The sequence below is a fragment of the Oncorhynchus gorbuscha genome, linkage group LG21 (genome assembly GCF_021184085.1).
Source record: "Oncorhynchus gorbuscha isolate QuinsamMale2020 ecotype Even-year linkage group LG21, OgorEven_v1.0, whole genome shotgun sequence".
NCBI lineage: Eukaryota > Metazoa > Chordata > Actinopteri > Salmoniformes > Salmonidae > Oncorhynchus > Oncorhynchus gorbuscha.
The window spans coordinates 59,321,559-59,341,597 of NC_060193.1; the positions used below are offsets into that span (position 1 = coordinate 59,321,559).

At 43.4% G+C, this 20,039-nt stretch overlaps 1 protein-coding gene across 1 annotated transcript in view; it reads left to right on the forward strand.

Moving 5' to 3' along the window:
* The first annotated feature begins 7,434 nt into the window (after positions 1-7,434).
* Positions 7,435-20,039, forward strand: part of LOC124008060 (salivary glue protein Sgs-3-like) — a 41,993-nt gene continuing 29,388 nt past the window's right edge. Inside the window, exons 1-2 of the mRNA XM_046318964.1 lie at positions 7,435-7,500; positions 8,574-9,510. Coding sequence (XP_046174920.1) covers positions 7,464-7,500; positions 8,574-9,510 — 974 coding nt within the window. The 5' untranslated portion in view covers positions 7,435-7,463. The remainder of the gene's footprint in view (positions 7,501-8,573; positions 9,511-20,039) is intronic.

Genomic DNA, 20,039 nt, shown 5'->3' on the forward strand with positions numbered 1-20,039 from the left:
TGCACCATCAGGACAGAACACACCTTCCCCATCAGGACAGAACACACCTGCCCCATCAGGACAGAATACACCTGTACCATCAGGACAGAACACACCTTCCCCATCAGGACAGAATACACCTGTACCATCAGGACAGAACACACCTGCACCATTAGTACAGAATACACCTTCCCCATCAGGACAGAATACACCTTCCCCATCAGGACAGAATATACCTGTACCATCAGGACAGAACACACCTGTACCATCAGGACAGAACACACCTTCCCCATCAGCACAGAACACACCTGTACCATCAGGACAGAACACACCTGTCCCATCAGGACAGAATACACCTGTACCATCAGGACAGAATACACCTGTACCATCAGGACAGAATGCACTTGTACCATCAGGACAGAACACACCCACCCCATCAGGACAGAATACACCTGTACCATCAGGACAGAACACACCTGTACCATCAGGACAGAACACACCTGTATCATCAGTTCCGAACACACCACCCCATCAGGACAGAATACACCTGTAGCATCAGGACAGAACACACCTGTACCATCAGGACAGAATACACTTGTACCATCAGGACAGAATACACCTTCCCCATCAGGACAGAATACACCTGTACCATCAGGACAGAACACACCTGTACCATCAGGACAGAACACACCTTTCCCATCAGGACAGAATACACCCACTGCATTAGGACAGGATACACCTGTACCATCAGGACAGAATACACTTGTACCATCAGGACAGAACACACCTGTACCATCAGGACAGAACACACCCACCCCATCAGGACAGAATACACCTGTACCATCAGGACAGAACACACCCACCCCATCAGGACAGAATACACCTGTACCATCAGGACAGAACACACCTGTACCATCAGGACAGAATACACCTTCCCCATCAGGACAGAATACACCTGTACCATCAGGACAGAACACACCTGTACCATCAGGACAGAACACACCTTTCCCATCAGGACAGAATACACCTGTACCATCAGGACAGAACACAACTGTACCATCAGGACAGAATACACTTGTACCATCAGGACATAACACACCTGTACCATCAGGACAGAACACACCTTCCCCATCAGGACAGAATACACCTGTACCATCAGGACAGAACACACCTTCCCCATCAGGACAGAATACACCTGTACCATCAGGACATAACACACCTGTACCATCAGGACAGAACACACCTTCCCCATCAGGACAGAATACACCTGTACCATCAGGACAGAACACACCAGTACCATCAGGACAGAATATACCTGTACCATCAGGACAGCATACACTTGTACCAACAGGACAGAACACACCCACCCCATCAGGACAGAATACACCCACTGCATTAGGACAGGACCCACCTGTACCATCAGGACAGAACACACCCACCCCATCAGGACAGAATACACCCACTGCATTAGGACAGGATACACCTGTACCATCAGGACAGAATACACTTGTACCATCAGGACAGAACACACCTGTACCATCAGGACAGAACACACCCACCCCATCAGGACAGAATACACCTGTACCATCAGGACAGAACACACCCACCCCATCAGGACAGAATACACCCACTGCATTAGGACAGGACACACCTGTACCATCAGGACAGAACACACCTGCCCCATCAGGACAGAATACGCCCACTGCATTAGGACAGGATACACCTGTACCATCAGGACAGAATACACTTGTACCATCAGGACAGAACACACCCACCCCATCAGGACAGAATACACCTGTACCATCAGGACAGAACACACCTGTACCATCAGGACAGAACACACCTGTACCATCAGGACAGAACACACCCATCCCATCAGGACAGAACACACCCATCCCATCAGGACAGAACACACCTGTACCATCAGGACAGAACACACCTGTACCATCAGGACAGAACACACCTGTACCATCAGGACAGAACACACTTGTACCATCAGGACAGAACACACCTGTACCATCAGGACAGAACACACCCATCCCATCAGGACAGAACACACCTGTACCATCAGGACAGAACACACCTGTACCATCAGGACAGAACACACTTGTACCATCAGTTCCGAACACACCACCCCCATCAGGACAGAATACACCTGTACCATCAGGACAGAACACACCTGTATCATCAGTTCCGAATACACCACCCCATCAGGACAGAATACACCTGTACCATCAGGACAGAACACACCTGTACCATCAGGACAGAATACACTTGTACCATCAGGACAGAATACACCTCTCCCATCAGGACAGAATACACCTGTACCATCAGGACAGAACACACCTGTACCATCAGGACAGAACACACCTTTCCCATCAGGACAGAATACACCTGTACCATCAGGACAGAACACACCTGTACCATCAGGACAGAATACACTTGTACCATCAGGACATAACACACCTGTACCATCAGGACAGAACACACCTTCCCCATCAGGACAGAATACACCTGTACCATCAGGACAGAACACACCCACCCCATCAGGACAGAATACACCTGTACCATCAGGACATAACACACCTGTACCATCAGGACAGAACACACCTTCCCCATCAGGACAGAATACACCTGTACCATCAGGACAGAACACACCAGTACCATCAGGACAGAATACACCTGTACCATCAGGACAGAATACACTTGTACCAACAGGACAGAACACACCCACCCCATCAGGACAGAATACACCCACTGCATTAGGACAGGACACACCTGTACCATCAGGACAGAACACACCTTCCCCATCAGGACAGAATACGCCCACTGCATTAGGACAGGATACACCTGTACCATCAGGACAGAATACACTTGTACCATCAGGACAGAACACACCCACCCCATCAGGACAGAATACACCTGTACCATCAGGACAGAACACACCTGTACCATCAGGACAGAACACACCTGTACCATCAGGACAGAACACACCCATCCCATCAGGACAGAACACACCCATCCCATCAGGACAGAACACACCTGTACCATCAGGACAGAACACACCTGTACCATCAGGACAGAACACACCTGTACCATCAGGACAGAACACACTTGTACCATCAGGACAGAACACACCTGTACCATCAGGACAGAACACACCCATCCCATCAGGACAGAACACACTTGTACCATCAGGACAGAACACACCTGTACCATCAGGACAGAATACACCTGTACCATCAGGACAGAATACACCTGTACCATCAGGACAGAACACACCTGTACCATCAGGACAGAACACACATGTACCATCAGGACAGAACACACCCATCCCATCAGGACAGAACACACCCACCACATCAGGACAGAATACACCCACTGCATTAGGACAGGACACACCCGCTTCATTAGGACAGCACGACGGATGAACAATATTTAAGTAAATTATATATTCTTATTCCACTTCCTATGTTTTATATTAGAACCCTCTTGTACTAGAAACATATTTGCATAAACATCTAATTTGCTTTTATAGAGTCTGTGCGTGTTATCTTGCAGTTAATACTGATACACTTGAGAGAGCATGCAACGGAACTGACTGGCCAGTGTTGGGCTAGCTAAGAGCATCTCACCAATCACAGGATGCATGGTCAGTGCATGGGCAGAGTGTGGGGTGCATGTGGACAATCTGATTGGCTTAAGCCATGAGCTGGAGCTGATGATATCTCTCACATGAACTGTACTGTATTACCAGTATCAATGTGTGGCAATTGCTGTATGAAATGTTATAACTAATACTGTAAAAGCTTTTCCCTATCTATTTGTATTGCATGCTTGGCAAAGAGCAATTTTAAAAGTTGTAAAAAACGAAAAGAATGATACATTGTGTTGAAAGGTTTCTTGTTTACTTATGCCACCTACCATGTTTACTTTATACCACAGAATTCAAATCAATGGCATCCTGTTTTGTCTGTCACATAGTCCCACTCTCTAACTCATTCATTTGACCTCTCAGTTGCGTGCTTGCTGCCAGCCTGGTGTTTCAAATCAAATCAAAGTTTATACGTCATGTGTGCCAAATACAACAGGTGTACTTCACAGTGAAATGCTTCCTTACAGGCTCTATCCAATAGTGCAAAAAAAAAGGTATTAGGTGAACAATAGGTAAGTAAAGACATAAAACAACAGGAAAAAAACATACTACCAATTGAGGTAGTATGTACATGAATGTATAGTTAAAGTGACTATGCATATATGATAAACAGAGAGTAGCAGCAGCGTAAAAGAGGGGGACACACAATGCAAATAGTCAGAGGAGCCATTTGTTAACCTGTTCTGGAGTCTTATGGCTTGGGGGTAAAACTGTTGAGAAGCCTTTTTGTCCTAGACTTGGCACTCCGGTACCGCTTGCCATGCGGTAGTAGAGAGAACAGTCTATGACTGGGGTGGCTGGGGCCTTTGACAATTTTAGGGCCTTCTTCTGACACCGCCTGTTGTAGAGGTCCAGGATGGCAGGCAGCTTATTCCCCAGTGATGTACTGGGCCGTACGCATTACACTCTGTAGTGCCTTGTGGTCGGAGGCCGAGCAATTGCCGTACCAGGCAGTGATGCAACCAGTCAGGATGCTCTCAATGTTGCAGCTGTAGAACCTTTTGAGGATCTCAGAACCCATGCCAAATCTTTTAGCTTCCTGAGGGGGAATAGGCTTTGTCGTGCCCTCTTCACCACTGTCTTGGTGTGTTTGGACCATGTTAGTTTGTTGGTGATGTGGACACCAAGGAACTTTAAGCTCTCAACCTGCTCCATTACAGCTCTGTCGATGAAAATGGGGGCATGCTCAGGTCCTCCTTTTCCTGTAGTCCACAATCATCTCCTTAGTCTTAGTTTATAGTGCAGTCTGTACTTTTTATCTTGGTGTTTATAGTGTAGTCTGTAGTTTTTAGCCTGGTGTTTATAGTGCCGTCTATAGTTTTTAGCCTAGTGTTTATAGTGTAGTCTGTAGTTTTTAGCCTGGTGTTTATAGTGCAGTCTGTAGTTTTTTGCTTGGTGTTTATAGTGTAGTCTGTAGTTTTTAGCCTGGTGTTCATAGTGTAGTTTGTAGTTTTTTAGCCTGGTCTATAGGCTAAATTAATTATGTGTCTATATACAGTATATATGTTTATTTGACTGGTACTGTGTGTATATGTATATACAGTGAGGCAAAAAAGTATTTAGTCAACCACCAATTGTGCAAGTTCTCCCACTTAAAAAGATGAGAGAGGTCTATAATGTTCATCATAGGTACACTTCAACTATGACAGACAAAATGAAAAAAAAACCCAGAAAATCACATTGTAGGATTTTTAATGAATTTATTTGCAAATTATGGTGGAAAATAAGTATTTGGTCAATAACAAAAGTTTATCTCAATATAAGTTTATCTTATATACCCTTTGATGGCAATGACAGAGGTCAAACGTTTTCTGTTAGTCTTCACGAGGTTTTCACACACTGTTGCTGTTATTTTGGCCCATTCCTCCATGCAGATCTCCTCTAGAGCGGTGATGTTTTGGGGCTGTTGCTGGGCAACAAGGACTTTCAACTACCTCCAAAGATGTTCTATGGGGTTGAGATCTGGAGACTGGCTAGGCCACTCCAGGACCTTGAAATGCTTCTTACGAAGCCACTCCTTCGTTGCCCGGGCGGTGTGTTTGGGATCATTGTCATGCTGAAAGACCCAGCCACGTTTCATCTTCAATGCCCTTGCTGATGGAAGGAGGTTTTCACTCAAAATCTCACGATACATGGCCCCATTCATTCTTTCCTTTACACGGATCAGTCGTCCTGGTCCCTTTGCAGAAAAACAGCCCCAAAGCATGATGTTTCCACCCCCATGCTTCACAGTAGGTATGGTGTTCTTTGGATATAACTCAGCATTCTTTGTCCTCCAAACACGACGAGTTGAGTTTTAACCAAAAAGTTATATTTTGGTTTCATCTGACCATATGACATTCTCCCAATCTTCTTCTGGATCATCCAAATGCTCTCTAGCAAACTTCAGACGGGCCTGGACATGTACTGGCTTAAGCAGGGGGACACGTCTGGCACTGCAGGATTTGAGTCCCTGGCGGCGTAGTGTGTTACTGATGGTAGGCATTGTTACTTTGGTCCCAGCTCTCTGCAGGTCATTCACTAGGTACCCCCGTGTGGTACCTAGTACCTATGATGAAAATTACAGGCCTCTCTCATCTTTTTAAGTGGGAGAACTTGCACAATTGGTGGCTGACTAAATACTTTTTTGCCCCACTGTATGTATTGTCCGTATATAATCTGTTTGTTTATTGTCTGTCTGTATATTCTGTTTATTGTGGCCGCACCATTTCAGAGTCAAATTCCTGTACCTGCAAATGTATTTGGTGAATAAAGGTGATTCTGATTCTGGGTTCCTTGATGGAGGAAGAAGGAGTAGCGATTGCGGTACCATCCAGCTCCCAGAATACTCAGGGTGGAAAGTACCTGCCAGGTGACCCCAACAGCGATGACCCCCATTTAGAGACTTCCTCGCAGTCAACATTTGCTCAAACTAGTCCAAACTAGGTCGCAGTGGTGAGTAGTGTATGGGGCTTTGGTGGCAAAATGGATGGCACTGTGATAGACTACATGCAGTTTGCTGAGTAGAGTGTTGGAGGCTATTTTATAGTTGACATCGCCCGAAGTCAAGGATTGGTAGGATGGTCAGTTTTACGATGGTATGTTTGGCAGCATAAGTGAAGGAAGCTTTGTTTTGCGAAAAAGGAAGCCAATTCTAGATTTAATTTTTGATTAGAGATGCTTAATGTGAGTCTGGAAGGAGAGTTTACAGTCTAGCCAGACACCTAGGTATTTGTAGACTATACTTGTAGGTCCATTATAATTTCAACACAGTTTTGATGTGGTTTAAGTCATTTCAATGCTGTTTGATTCAAATAATCAAATCTTGAGTTGGTTAATTTAATTTACTGTGTAGTGCTAGGGCGAAAAACAAAACCTGTACCCAGGAGGGCCCCAGGACTGAGTTTGGGAAACCCTGTTCTAAAGAAGTATACCTTCAAGTGTCCTCACATTCTAATCCAGACCTCCAAGACACTTCCATTACTTTGTTTAATTCTTCAACTCTAATCTGGAGATCTAATTACACCTGCTCTAGTGGAAAAAAAGTTGTTCTGTTTACCAAAACATGAACTGTACCTTCCCTGCTGCAACCAAGAATGTTTTGCATAGAGAAGGGTAATGCTATTGGTTGACTGGGGCATTTTATTCGTCCTGTAACATAGCTGACTTATTTGTGTGTGTCTTTACTGATCCTGTACAGTACTGCCCCCTTAATTTCAATAGTAAATCATTAATTGGTACCTGAACGTTACTACAGTCTCTGTGACAGGTGGAGAGCCCGCAGCATAAGACCAACAGACGTCCTAATAATGTGCAGTCTGCTGACACTGGATGACTGGAAACAGCAGAGATGAAGGAGCTATGGGTTATGGTTGTCTTTGCTACAGGTACGACTTGCTCTATATTGGATTCATTCAGGGTGATTTAAGATGTTCAGACTACACTGACTGTACAAAACATTAAGAACACCTGCTCTTTCCATGACATAGACTGGCCAGGTGATTCCAGGTGAAAGCTATGATGCTTTATTAATGTCACTTGTTAAATTTATTTAAATCAATGTAGATGAAGGGGAGGGACAGTTTAAAGAAGGATTTTTAAGCTTTGAGATAATTGAGAAATGGATTGTGTATGTGTTCCATTCAGTGGGTAAATGGGCAAGATAAAAGATTTAAGTGCCTTTGAACAGGTATGGGAATAGGTGCCTGGCCCACCGTTTTTGTTCAAGAACTGCAACGCTGCTAGGTTTTTCATGCTCAACAGTTTCTTGTGTGTATCAAGAATGGTTCACCACCCAAAGGACATCCAGACAACTTGACATAGCTGTGGGAAGCATTGGAGTCAAAATGGGACAGCATCCCTTTCGATACCTTGTAGAGTCCATGCCCTGACGAGTTGAGGCTGTTCTGAGGGCAGAAGTGTGTGGAGATGCAACTCAACATCAGGAAGGTGTTCCTAATGTTTGGTAAACTCAGTGTATGATGCTGTTGTTAAGAGTCTTCTGTGATTGAGAATTATGTTGGAAAATTGCTTTCAATGAAGATGTGCAAAAATGTATGATGCATTTAACTTAGCAATTGATTATTACCCATATATAACCTTACTGTTTTTACAGTGAGGTTTATTTCATTTTAAAGTTAGATTTATAGGCAATGATTGATTGATGTTTTCTCTGTTTGCTGCAAGGGATACAGTAACATCAGTGAAGACATTGTTTCAGATTTTACTGTTAAGACATTGTTTACATACTGTGAATAGACTACTGTCAGGTCTCAGATACAGTTGATAACAGAGTAGCCTTTGCTATCAACCGTTTATTGGCAGTGATGCAGACCGTTTATTCTACACTGATGCAGACACAATGAAACTGGAACAGCATGGATCATCTCCTCTGTTTATAGCAACTGGCATTATGTTCCCTTGTTTATGTGGTTTACTGAGTTAATTCTCTTTTTTAAAGTGTCTTTATCACAGGGGGATCTCACCACATCATCTGACATTCCAACCACCATTGACATAACTACCTCAACTACTACTGCTCCTATAACCTCTGACACTCCAACTACTACTGCTCCTATAACCTCTGACCCTCCAACTACTACTGCTCCTATAACCTCTGACCCTCCAACTACTACTGCTCCTATAACCTCTGACTCTCCAACTACCACTGCTCCTATAACCTCTGACCCTCCAACTACTACTGCTCCTATAACCTCTGACCCTCCAACTACTACTGCTCCTATAACCTCTGACCCTCCAACTACTACTGCTCCTATAACCTCTGACCCTCCAACTACTACTGCTCCTATAACCTCTGACCCTCCAACTACTACTGCCCCTTTAACGCCTGACTCTCCAGCTAGTGCCCCTCCAACTAATGACATTCCAACTACTGATACACCAACTACTGACCTTGCAACTACTGAAACTCCAACTACCGACAGTCCAACTACTGATAATCTAACTACTGACACTCCAACTACCGACACTCCAACTACTGACACTCCAACTACCGACAGTCCAACTACTGATAATCTAACTACTGACACTCCAACTACTGACACTCCAACTACCGACAGTCCAACTACTGAATACTCTGCAGCTACTACTGGTCATCCAACTACTGGTTACCTAAATACTACTGATCCTCCAGCTACTGGTTACATAAATACTACTGGTCTTCCAACTACTGGTTACCCTACCTCTATCCCTATCACCAGTATCAGTCTCCCCACCATCTCTACCAACTCCACCAACACCTTTTCCACAACCTTTACCAACACCTATCCTACCATCTCTAACACCACCACTACCTCTCCTACCACCTCTCCCACCACGTCTAACACCACCTCCACCACCACCTCTCCCACCATGTCTAACACCACCTCTCCCACCATGTCTAACACCACCTCCACAACCACCTCTCCCACCACCACGTCTAACACCACCTCCACCACCACCTCCACCACCATGTCTAACACCACCTCTACCACCACCATCTTTCCTACCACCTCTACCACCCCCGTCTCCACCACCACCTCTACCACCACAATCCCTCATCTGGACTGTTTCAACAGTGGTGAGCTGCAGAGTGGAGTCTGTATCTGTCCTGATGAGTGGACTGGAGAGACCTGTTCAGAGGGTACATCCACACACGTACACTATACCTAACCCTGGGTCTACCATTCAGACTCCTCCACAATACTACACTACTATACCTAACCCTGGGTCTACCATTCAGACTCCTCCACAATACTACACTACTATACCTAACCCTGGATCTACCATTCAGACTCCTCCACAATACTACACTACTATACCTAACCCTGGATCTACCATTCAGACTCCTCCACAATACTACACTACTATACCTAACCCTGGGTCTACCATTCAGACTCCTCCACAATACTACACTACTATACCTAACCCTGGATCTACCATTCAGAGTACACACCATTACAATACTATACATAACCCTGGATATCACATTCAAAGTACACACCACTACAATACTATACCTAACCCTGGATCTCACATTCACAGTACACACCACTACACTACTATACCTAACCCTGGATCTCACATTCACAGTACACACCACTACACTACTATACCTAACCCTGGATCTCACATTCACAGTACACACCACTACAATACTATACCTAACCCTGGATCTACCATTCAGACTCCTCCACAATACTACACTACTATACCTAACCCTGGGTCTACCATTCAGACTCCTCCACAATACTACACTACTATACCTAACCCTGGATCTACCATTCAGACTCCTCCACAATACTACACTACTATACCTAACCCTAGATCTACCATTCAGACTCCTCCACAATACTACACTACTATACCTAACCCTGGATCTACCATTCAGACTCCTCCACAATACTACACTACTATACCTAACCCTGGATCTCACATTCACAGTACACACCATTACAATACTATACATAACCCTGGATATCACATTCAAAGTACACACCACTACAATACTATACCTAACCCTGGATCTCACATCCACAGTACACACCACTACACTACTACTATACCTAACCCTGGATCTCACATTCACAGTACACACCACTACACTACTATACCTAACCCTGGATCTCACATTCACAATACACACCACTACAATACTATACCTAACCCTGGATATCACATTCAAAGTACACACCACTACAATACTATACCTAACCCTGGATCTCACATTCACAGTACACACCACTACACTACTATACCTAACCCTGGATCTCACATTCACAGTACACACCACTACACTACTATACCTAACCCTGGATCTCACATTCACAGTACACACCACTACAATACTATACCTAACCCTGGATCTACCATTCAGACTCCTCCACAATACTACACTACTATACCTAACCCTGGGTCTACCATTCAGACTCCTCCACAATACTACACTACTATACCTAACCCTGGATCTACCATTCAGACTCCTCCACAATACTACACTACTATACCTAACCCTAGATCTACCATTCAGACTCCTCCACAATACTACACTACTATACCTAACCCTGGATCTACCATTCAGACTCCTCCACAATACTACACTACTATACCTAACCCTGGGTCTACCATTCAGACTCCTCCACAATACTACACTACTATACCTAACCCTGGATCTCACATTCACAGTACACACCATTACAATACTATACATAACCCTGGATATCACATTCAAAGTACACACCACTACAATACTATACCTAACCCTGGATCTCACATCCACAGTACACACCACTACACTACTATACCTAACCCTGGATCTCACATTCACAGTACACACCACTACACTACTATACCTAACCCTGGATCTCACATTCACAATACACACCACTACAATACTATACCTAACCCTGGATCTCACATTCACAGTACACACCACTACAATACTATACCTAACCCTGGATCTCACATTCACAGTACACACCACTACACTACTATACCTAACCCTGGATCTCACATTCACAATACACACCACTACAATACTATACCTAACCCTGGATATCACATTCAAAGTACACACCACTACAATACTATACCTAACCCTGGATCTCACATTCACAGTACACCACTACACTACTATACCTAACCCTGGATCTCACATTCACAGTACACACTACACTACTATACCTAACCCTGGATCTCACATTCACAGTACACACCACTACAATACTATACCTAACCCTGGATCTACCATTCAGACTCCTCCACAATACTACACTACTATACCTAACCCTGGGTCTACCATTCAGACTCCTCCACAATACTACACTACTATACCTAACCCTGGATCTACCATTCAGACTCCTCCACAATACTACACTACTATACCTAACCCTAGATCTACCATTCAGACTCCTCCACAATACTACACTACTATACCTAACCCTGGATCTACCATTCAGACTCCTCCACAATACTACACTACTATACCTAACCCTGGATCTCACATTCACAGTACACACCATTACAATACTATACATAACCCTGGATATCACATTCAAAGTACACACCACTACAATACTATACCTAACCCTGGATCTCACATCCACAGTACACACCACTACACTACTATACCTAACCCTGGATCTCACATTCACAGTACACACCACTACACTACTATACCTAACCCTGGATCTCACATTCACAATACACACCACTACAATACTATACCTAACCCTGGATCTCACATTCACAGTACACACCACTACAATACTATACCTAACCCTGGATCTCACATTCACAGTACACACCACTACACTACTATACCTAACCCTGGATGTACATTCACAATACACACCACTACAATACTATACCTAACCCTGGATCTCACATTCACAGTACACACCACTACAATACTATACCTAACCCTGGATCTCACATTCACAGTACACACCACTACATTACTATACCTAACCCTGGATCTCACATTCACAGTACACACCACTACAATACTATACCTAACCCTGGATCTCACATTCACAATACACACCACTACAATACTATACCTAACCCTGATCTACATTCACAGTACACATCATACTACAATACTATACCTAACCCTGATCTCACATTCACAATACACACCACTACAATACTATACCTAACCCTGGATCTCACATTCACAGTACACACCACTACAATACTATACCTAACCCTGGATCTCATACCTACAGTACACACCACTACACTACTATACCTAACCCTGGATCTCACATTCACAATACACACCACTACAATACTATACCTAACCCTGGATCTCACATTCATACACACCACTACAATACTATACCTAACCATCTCAATTCACAGTACACACCACTACAATACTATACCTAACCCTGGATCTCACATTCACAGTACACACCACTACACTACTATACCTAACCCTGGATCTCACATTCACAGTACACACCACTACACTACTATACCTAACCCTGGATCTCACATTCACAGTACACACCACTACACTACTATACCTAACCCTGGATCTCACATTCACAGTACACACCACTACACTACTATACCTAACCCTGGATCTCACATTCACAGTACACACCATTACAATACTATACATAACCCTGGATCTCACATCCACAGTACACACCACTACAATACTATACCTAACCCTGGATCTCACATTCACAGTACACACCACTACACTACTATACCTAACCCTGGATCTCACATTCACAATACACACCACTACAATACTATACCTAACCCTGGATATCACATTCAAAGTACACACCACTACAATACTATACCTAACCCTGGATCTCACATTCACAGTACACACCACTACACTACTATACCTAACCCTGGATCTCACATTCACAGTACACACCACTACACTACTATACCTAACCCTGGATCTCACATTCACAGTACACACCACTACAATACTATACCTAACCCTGGATCTACCATTCAGACTCCTCCACAATACTACACTACTATACCTAACCCTGGGTCTACCATTCAGACTCCTCCACAATACTACACTACTATACCTAACCCTGGATCTACCATTCAGACTCCTCCACAATACTACACTACTATACCTAACCCTAGATCTACCATTCAGACTCCTCCACAATACTACACTACTATACCTAACCCTGGATCTACCATTCAGACTCCTCCACAATACTACACTACTATACCTAACCCTGGATCTCACATTCACAGTACACACCATTACAATACTATACATAACCCTGGATATCACATTCAAAGTACACACCACTACAATACTATACCTAACCCTGGATCTCACATCCACAGTACACACCACTACACTACTATACCTAACCCTGGATCTCACATTCACAGTACACACCACTACACTACTATACCTAACCCTGGATCTCACATTCACAATACACACCACTACAATACTATACCTAACCCTGGATCTCACTAACCACCACTACAATACTATACCTAACCCTGGATCTCACATTCACAGTACACACCACTACACTACTATACCTAACCCTGGATCTCACATTCACAATACACACCACTACAATACTATACCTAACCCTGGATATCACATTCAAAGTACACACCACTACAATACTATACCTAACCCTGGATCTCACATTCACAGTACACACCACTACACTACTATACCTAACCCTGGATCTCACATTCACAGTACACACCACTACACTACTATACCTAACCCTGGATCTCACATTCACAGTACACACCACTACAATACTATACCTAACCCTGGATCTACCATTCAGACTCCTCCACAATACTACACTACTATACCTAACCCTGGGTCTACCATTCAGACTCCTCCACAATACTACACTACTATACCTAACCCTGGATCTACCATTCAGACTCCTCCACAATACTACACTACTATACCTAACCCTAGATCTACCATTCAACTCCTCCACAATACTACACTACTATACCTAACCCTGGATCTACCATTCAGACTCCTCCACAATACTACACTACTATACCTAACCCTGGATCTCACATTCACAGTACACACCATTACAATACTATACATAACCCTGGATATCACATTCAAAGTACACACCACTACAATACTATACCTAACCCTGGATCTCACATCCACAGTACACACCACTACACTACTATACCTAACCCTGGATCTCACATTCACAGTACACACCACTACACTACTATACCTAACCCTGGATCTCACATTCACAATACACACCACTACAATACTATACCTAACCCTGGATCTCACATTCACAGTACACACCACTACAATACTATACCTAACCCTGGATCTCACATTCACAGTACACACCACTACACTACTATACCTAACCCTGGATCGCACATTCACAATACACACCACTACAATACTATACCTAACCCTGGATCTCACATTCACAGTACACACCACTACAATACTATACCTAACCCTGGATCTCACATTCACAGTACACACCACTACATTACTATACCTAACCCTGGATCTCACATTCACAGTACACACCACTACAATACTATACCTAACCCTGGATCTCACATTCACAATACACACCACTACAATACTATACCTAACCCTGGATCTCACATTCACAGTACACATCACTACAATACTATACCTAACCCTGGATCTCACATTCACAATACACACCACTACAATACTATACCTAACCCTGGATCTCACATTCACAGTACACACCACTACAATACTATACCTAACCCTGGATCTCACATTCACAGTACACACCACTACACTACTATACCTAACCCTGGATCTCACATTCACAATACATCTACAATACTATACCTAACAGATCTCCATTCAAGTACACACCACTACAATACTATACCTAACCCTGGATCTACCATTCACAGTACACACCACTACAATACTATACCTAACCCTGGATCTCACATTCACAGTACACACCACTACACTACTATACCTAACCCTGGATCTCACATTCACAGTACACACCACTACACTACTATACCTAACCCTGGATCTCACATTCACAGTACACACCACTACACTACTATACCTAACCCTGGATCTCACATTCACAGTACACACCACTACACTACTATACCTAACCCTGGATCTCATTCACAGTACACACCATTACAATACTATACATAACCCTGGATCTCACATCCACAGTACACCCACTACAATACTATACCTAACCCTGGATCTCACATTCACAGTACACACCACTACACTACTATACCTAACCCTGGATCTCACATTCACAATACACACCACTACAATACTATACCTAACCCTGGATATCACATTCAAAGTACACACCACTACAATACTATACCTAACCCTGGATCTCACATTCACAGTACACACCACTACACTACTATACCTAACCCTGGATCTCACATTCACAGTACACACCACTACACTACTATACCTAACCCTGGATCTCACATTCACAGTACACACCACTACAATACTATACCTAACCCTGGATCTACCATTCAGACTCCTCCACAATACTACACTACTATACCTAACCCTGGGTCTACCATTCAGACTCCTCCACAATACTACACTACTATACCTAACCCTGGATCTACCATTCAGACTCCTCCACAATACTACACTACTATACCTAACCCTAGATCTACCATTCAGACTCCTCCACAATACTACACTACTATACCTAACCCTGGATCTACCATTCAGACTCCTCCACAATACTACACTACTATACCTAACCCTGGATCTCACATTCACAGTACACACCATTACAATACTATACATAACCCTGGATATCACATTCAAAGTACACACCACTACAATACTATACCTAACCCTGGATCTCACATCCACAGTACACACCACTACTACTATACCTAACCCTGGATCTCACATTCACAGTACACACCACTACACTACTATACCTAACCCTGGATCTCACATTCACAATACACACCACTACAATACTATACCTAACCCTGGATCTCACATTCACAGTACACACCACTACAATACTATACCTAACCCTGGATCTCACATTCACACCCACTACACACCACTACACTACAATATACCTAACCCTGGATCTCACATTCACAGTACACACCACTACAATACTATACCTAACCCTGGATCTCACATTCACAGTACACACCACTACACTACTATACCTAACCCTGGATCTCACATTCTACACACCACTACACTACTATACCTAACCCTGGATCTCACATTCACAGTACACACCACTACAATACTATACCTAACCCTGGATCTACCATTCACAGACTCCTCCACAATACTACTACTATACCTAACCCTGGATCTCATTCACAGTCCTCCACAATACTACACTACTATACCTAACCCTGGATCTACCATTCAGACTCCTCCACAATACTACACTACTATACCTAACCCTGGATCTACCATTCAGACTCCTCCCACAATACTACACTACTATACCTAACCCTGGATCTACCATTCACAGACTCCTCCCTAACATCTACCATTCATACACTACTATACCTAACCCTGGATCTACCCTTCAGACTCTCCACAATCACAGTACACACCATCTACCATTCAGACTATACTACACTATACCTAACCCTGGATCTCACATTCACAGTACACACCACTACAATACTATACCTAACCCTGGATCTCACATTCACAGTACACACCACTACAATACTATACCTAACCCTGGATCTCACATTCACAGTACACACCACTACACTACTATACCTAACCCTGGATCTCACATTCACAGTACACACCACTACACTACATACTAACTATCTCACACTAACACCACTGGATACCTAACCCTGGATTCACAGTACACCACTACAATACTATACCTAACCCCCTGGATCTCACATTCACAGTACACACCACTACTACTATACCTAACCCTGGATCTCACATTCACAATACACACCACTACAATACTATACCTAACCCTGGATCTCACATTCAAAGTACACACCACTACAATACTATACCTAACCCTGATCTCACATTCACAGTACACACCACTACAATACTATACCTAACCCTGGATCTCACATTCACAGTACACACCACTACACTACTATACCTGGGATCTCACATTCACAGTACACACCACTACAATACTATACCTAACCCTGGATCTCATTCATCCTCCACAATACTACACTACTATACCTTACTACCATTCAGACTCCTCCACAATACTCACATTCAACCCTGGATCTACCATTCACCACAATACTACACTACTATACCTAACCCTGATCTACCATTCAGATCTCCACAATACTACACTACTATACCTAACCCTGGATCTACATTCAGACTCCTCCACAATACTACACTACTATACCCTAACCCTGGATCTCACATTCACAGTACACACCACTACAATACTATACATAACCCTGGATATCACATTCAAAGTACACACCACTACAATACTATACCTAACCCTGGATCTCACATCCACAGTACACACCACTACACTACTATACCTAACCCTGGATCTCACATTCACAGTACACACCACTACACTACTATACCTAACCCTGGATCTCACATTCACAATACACACCACTACAATACTATACCTAACCTGGATCTCACATTCACAGTACACACCACTACAATACTATACCTAACCCTGGATCTCACATTCACAGTACACACCACTACACTACTATACCTAACCCTGGATCTCACATTCACAATACACACCACTACAATACTATACCTAACCCTGGATCTCACATTCAAAGTACACACCACTACACAATACTATACCTAACCCTGGATCTCACATTCACAGTACACACCACTACACTACTATACCTAACCCTGGATCTCACATTCACAGTACACACCACTACACTACTATACCTAACCCTGGATCTCACATTCACAGTACACACCACTACAATACTATACCTAACCCTGGATCTACCATTCAGACTCCTCCACAATACTACACTATATACCTAACCCTGGGTCTACCATTCAGACTCCTCCACAATGGATCTACCATTCAGACTCCTCCACAATACTACACTACTATACCTAACCCTAGATCTACCATTCAGACTCCTCCACAATACCACTACTATACCTAACTGGATCTACATTCATCCTCCACAATACACACCTATACCTAACCCTGGATCTCATTCACAGTACACACCATTACAATACTATACATAACCCTGGATATCACATTCACAGTACACACCACTACAATACTATACTAACCCTGGATCTCACATCCACAGTACACACCACTACACTACTATCCTAACCCTGGATCTCACATTCACAGTACACACCACTACACTACTATACCTAACCCTGGATCTCACATTCACAATACACACCACTACAATACTATACCTAACCCTGGATCTCACATTCACAGTACACACCACTACAATACTATACCTAACCCTGGATCTCACATTCACAGTACACACCACTACACTACTATACCTAACCCTGGATCGCACATTCACAATACACACCACTACAATACTATACCTAACCCTGGATCTCACATTCACAGTATACCTACCTAACCCTGGATCTCACATTCACAGTACACACCACTACATTACTATACCTAACCCTGGATCTCACATTCACAGTACACACCACTACAATACTATACCTAACCCTGGATCTCACATTCACAATACACACCACTACAATACTATACCTAACCCTGGATCTCACATTCACAGTACACATCACTACAATACTATACCTAACCCTGGATCTCACATTCACAATACACACCACTACAATACTATACCTAACCCTGGATCTCACATTCACAGTACACACCACTACAATACTATACCTAACCCTGGATCTCACATTCACAGTACACACCACTACACTACTATACCTAACCCTGGATCTCACATTCACAATACACACCACTACAATACTATACCTAACCCTGGATCTCACATTCACAGTACACACCACTACAATACTATACCTAACCCTGGATCTCACATTCACAGTACACACCACTACAATACTATACCTAACCCTGGATCTCACATTCACAGTACACACCACTACACTACTATACCTAACCCTGGATCTCACATTCACAGTACACACCACTACACTACTATACCTAACCCTGGATCTCACATTCACAGTACACACCACTACACTACTATACCTAACCCTGGATCTCACATTCACAGTACACACCACTACACTACTATACCTAACCCTGGATCTCACATTCACAGTACACCACTACAATACTATACCTAACCCTGGATCTCACATTCACAGTACACACCACTACAATACTATACCTAACCCTGGATCTCACATTCACAGTACACACCACTACAA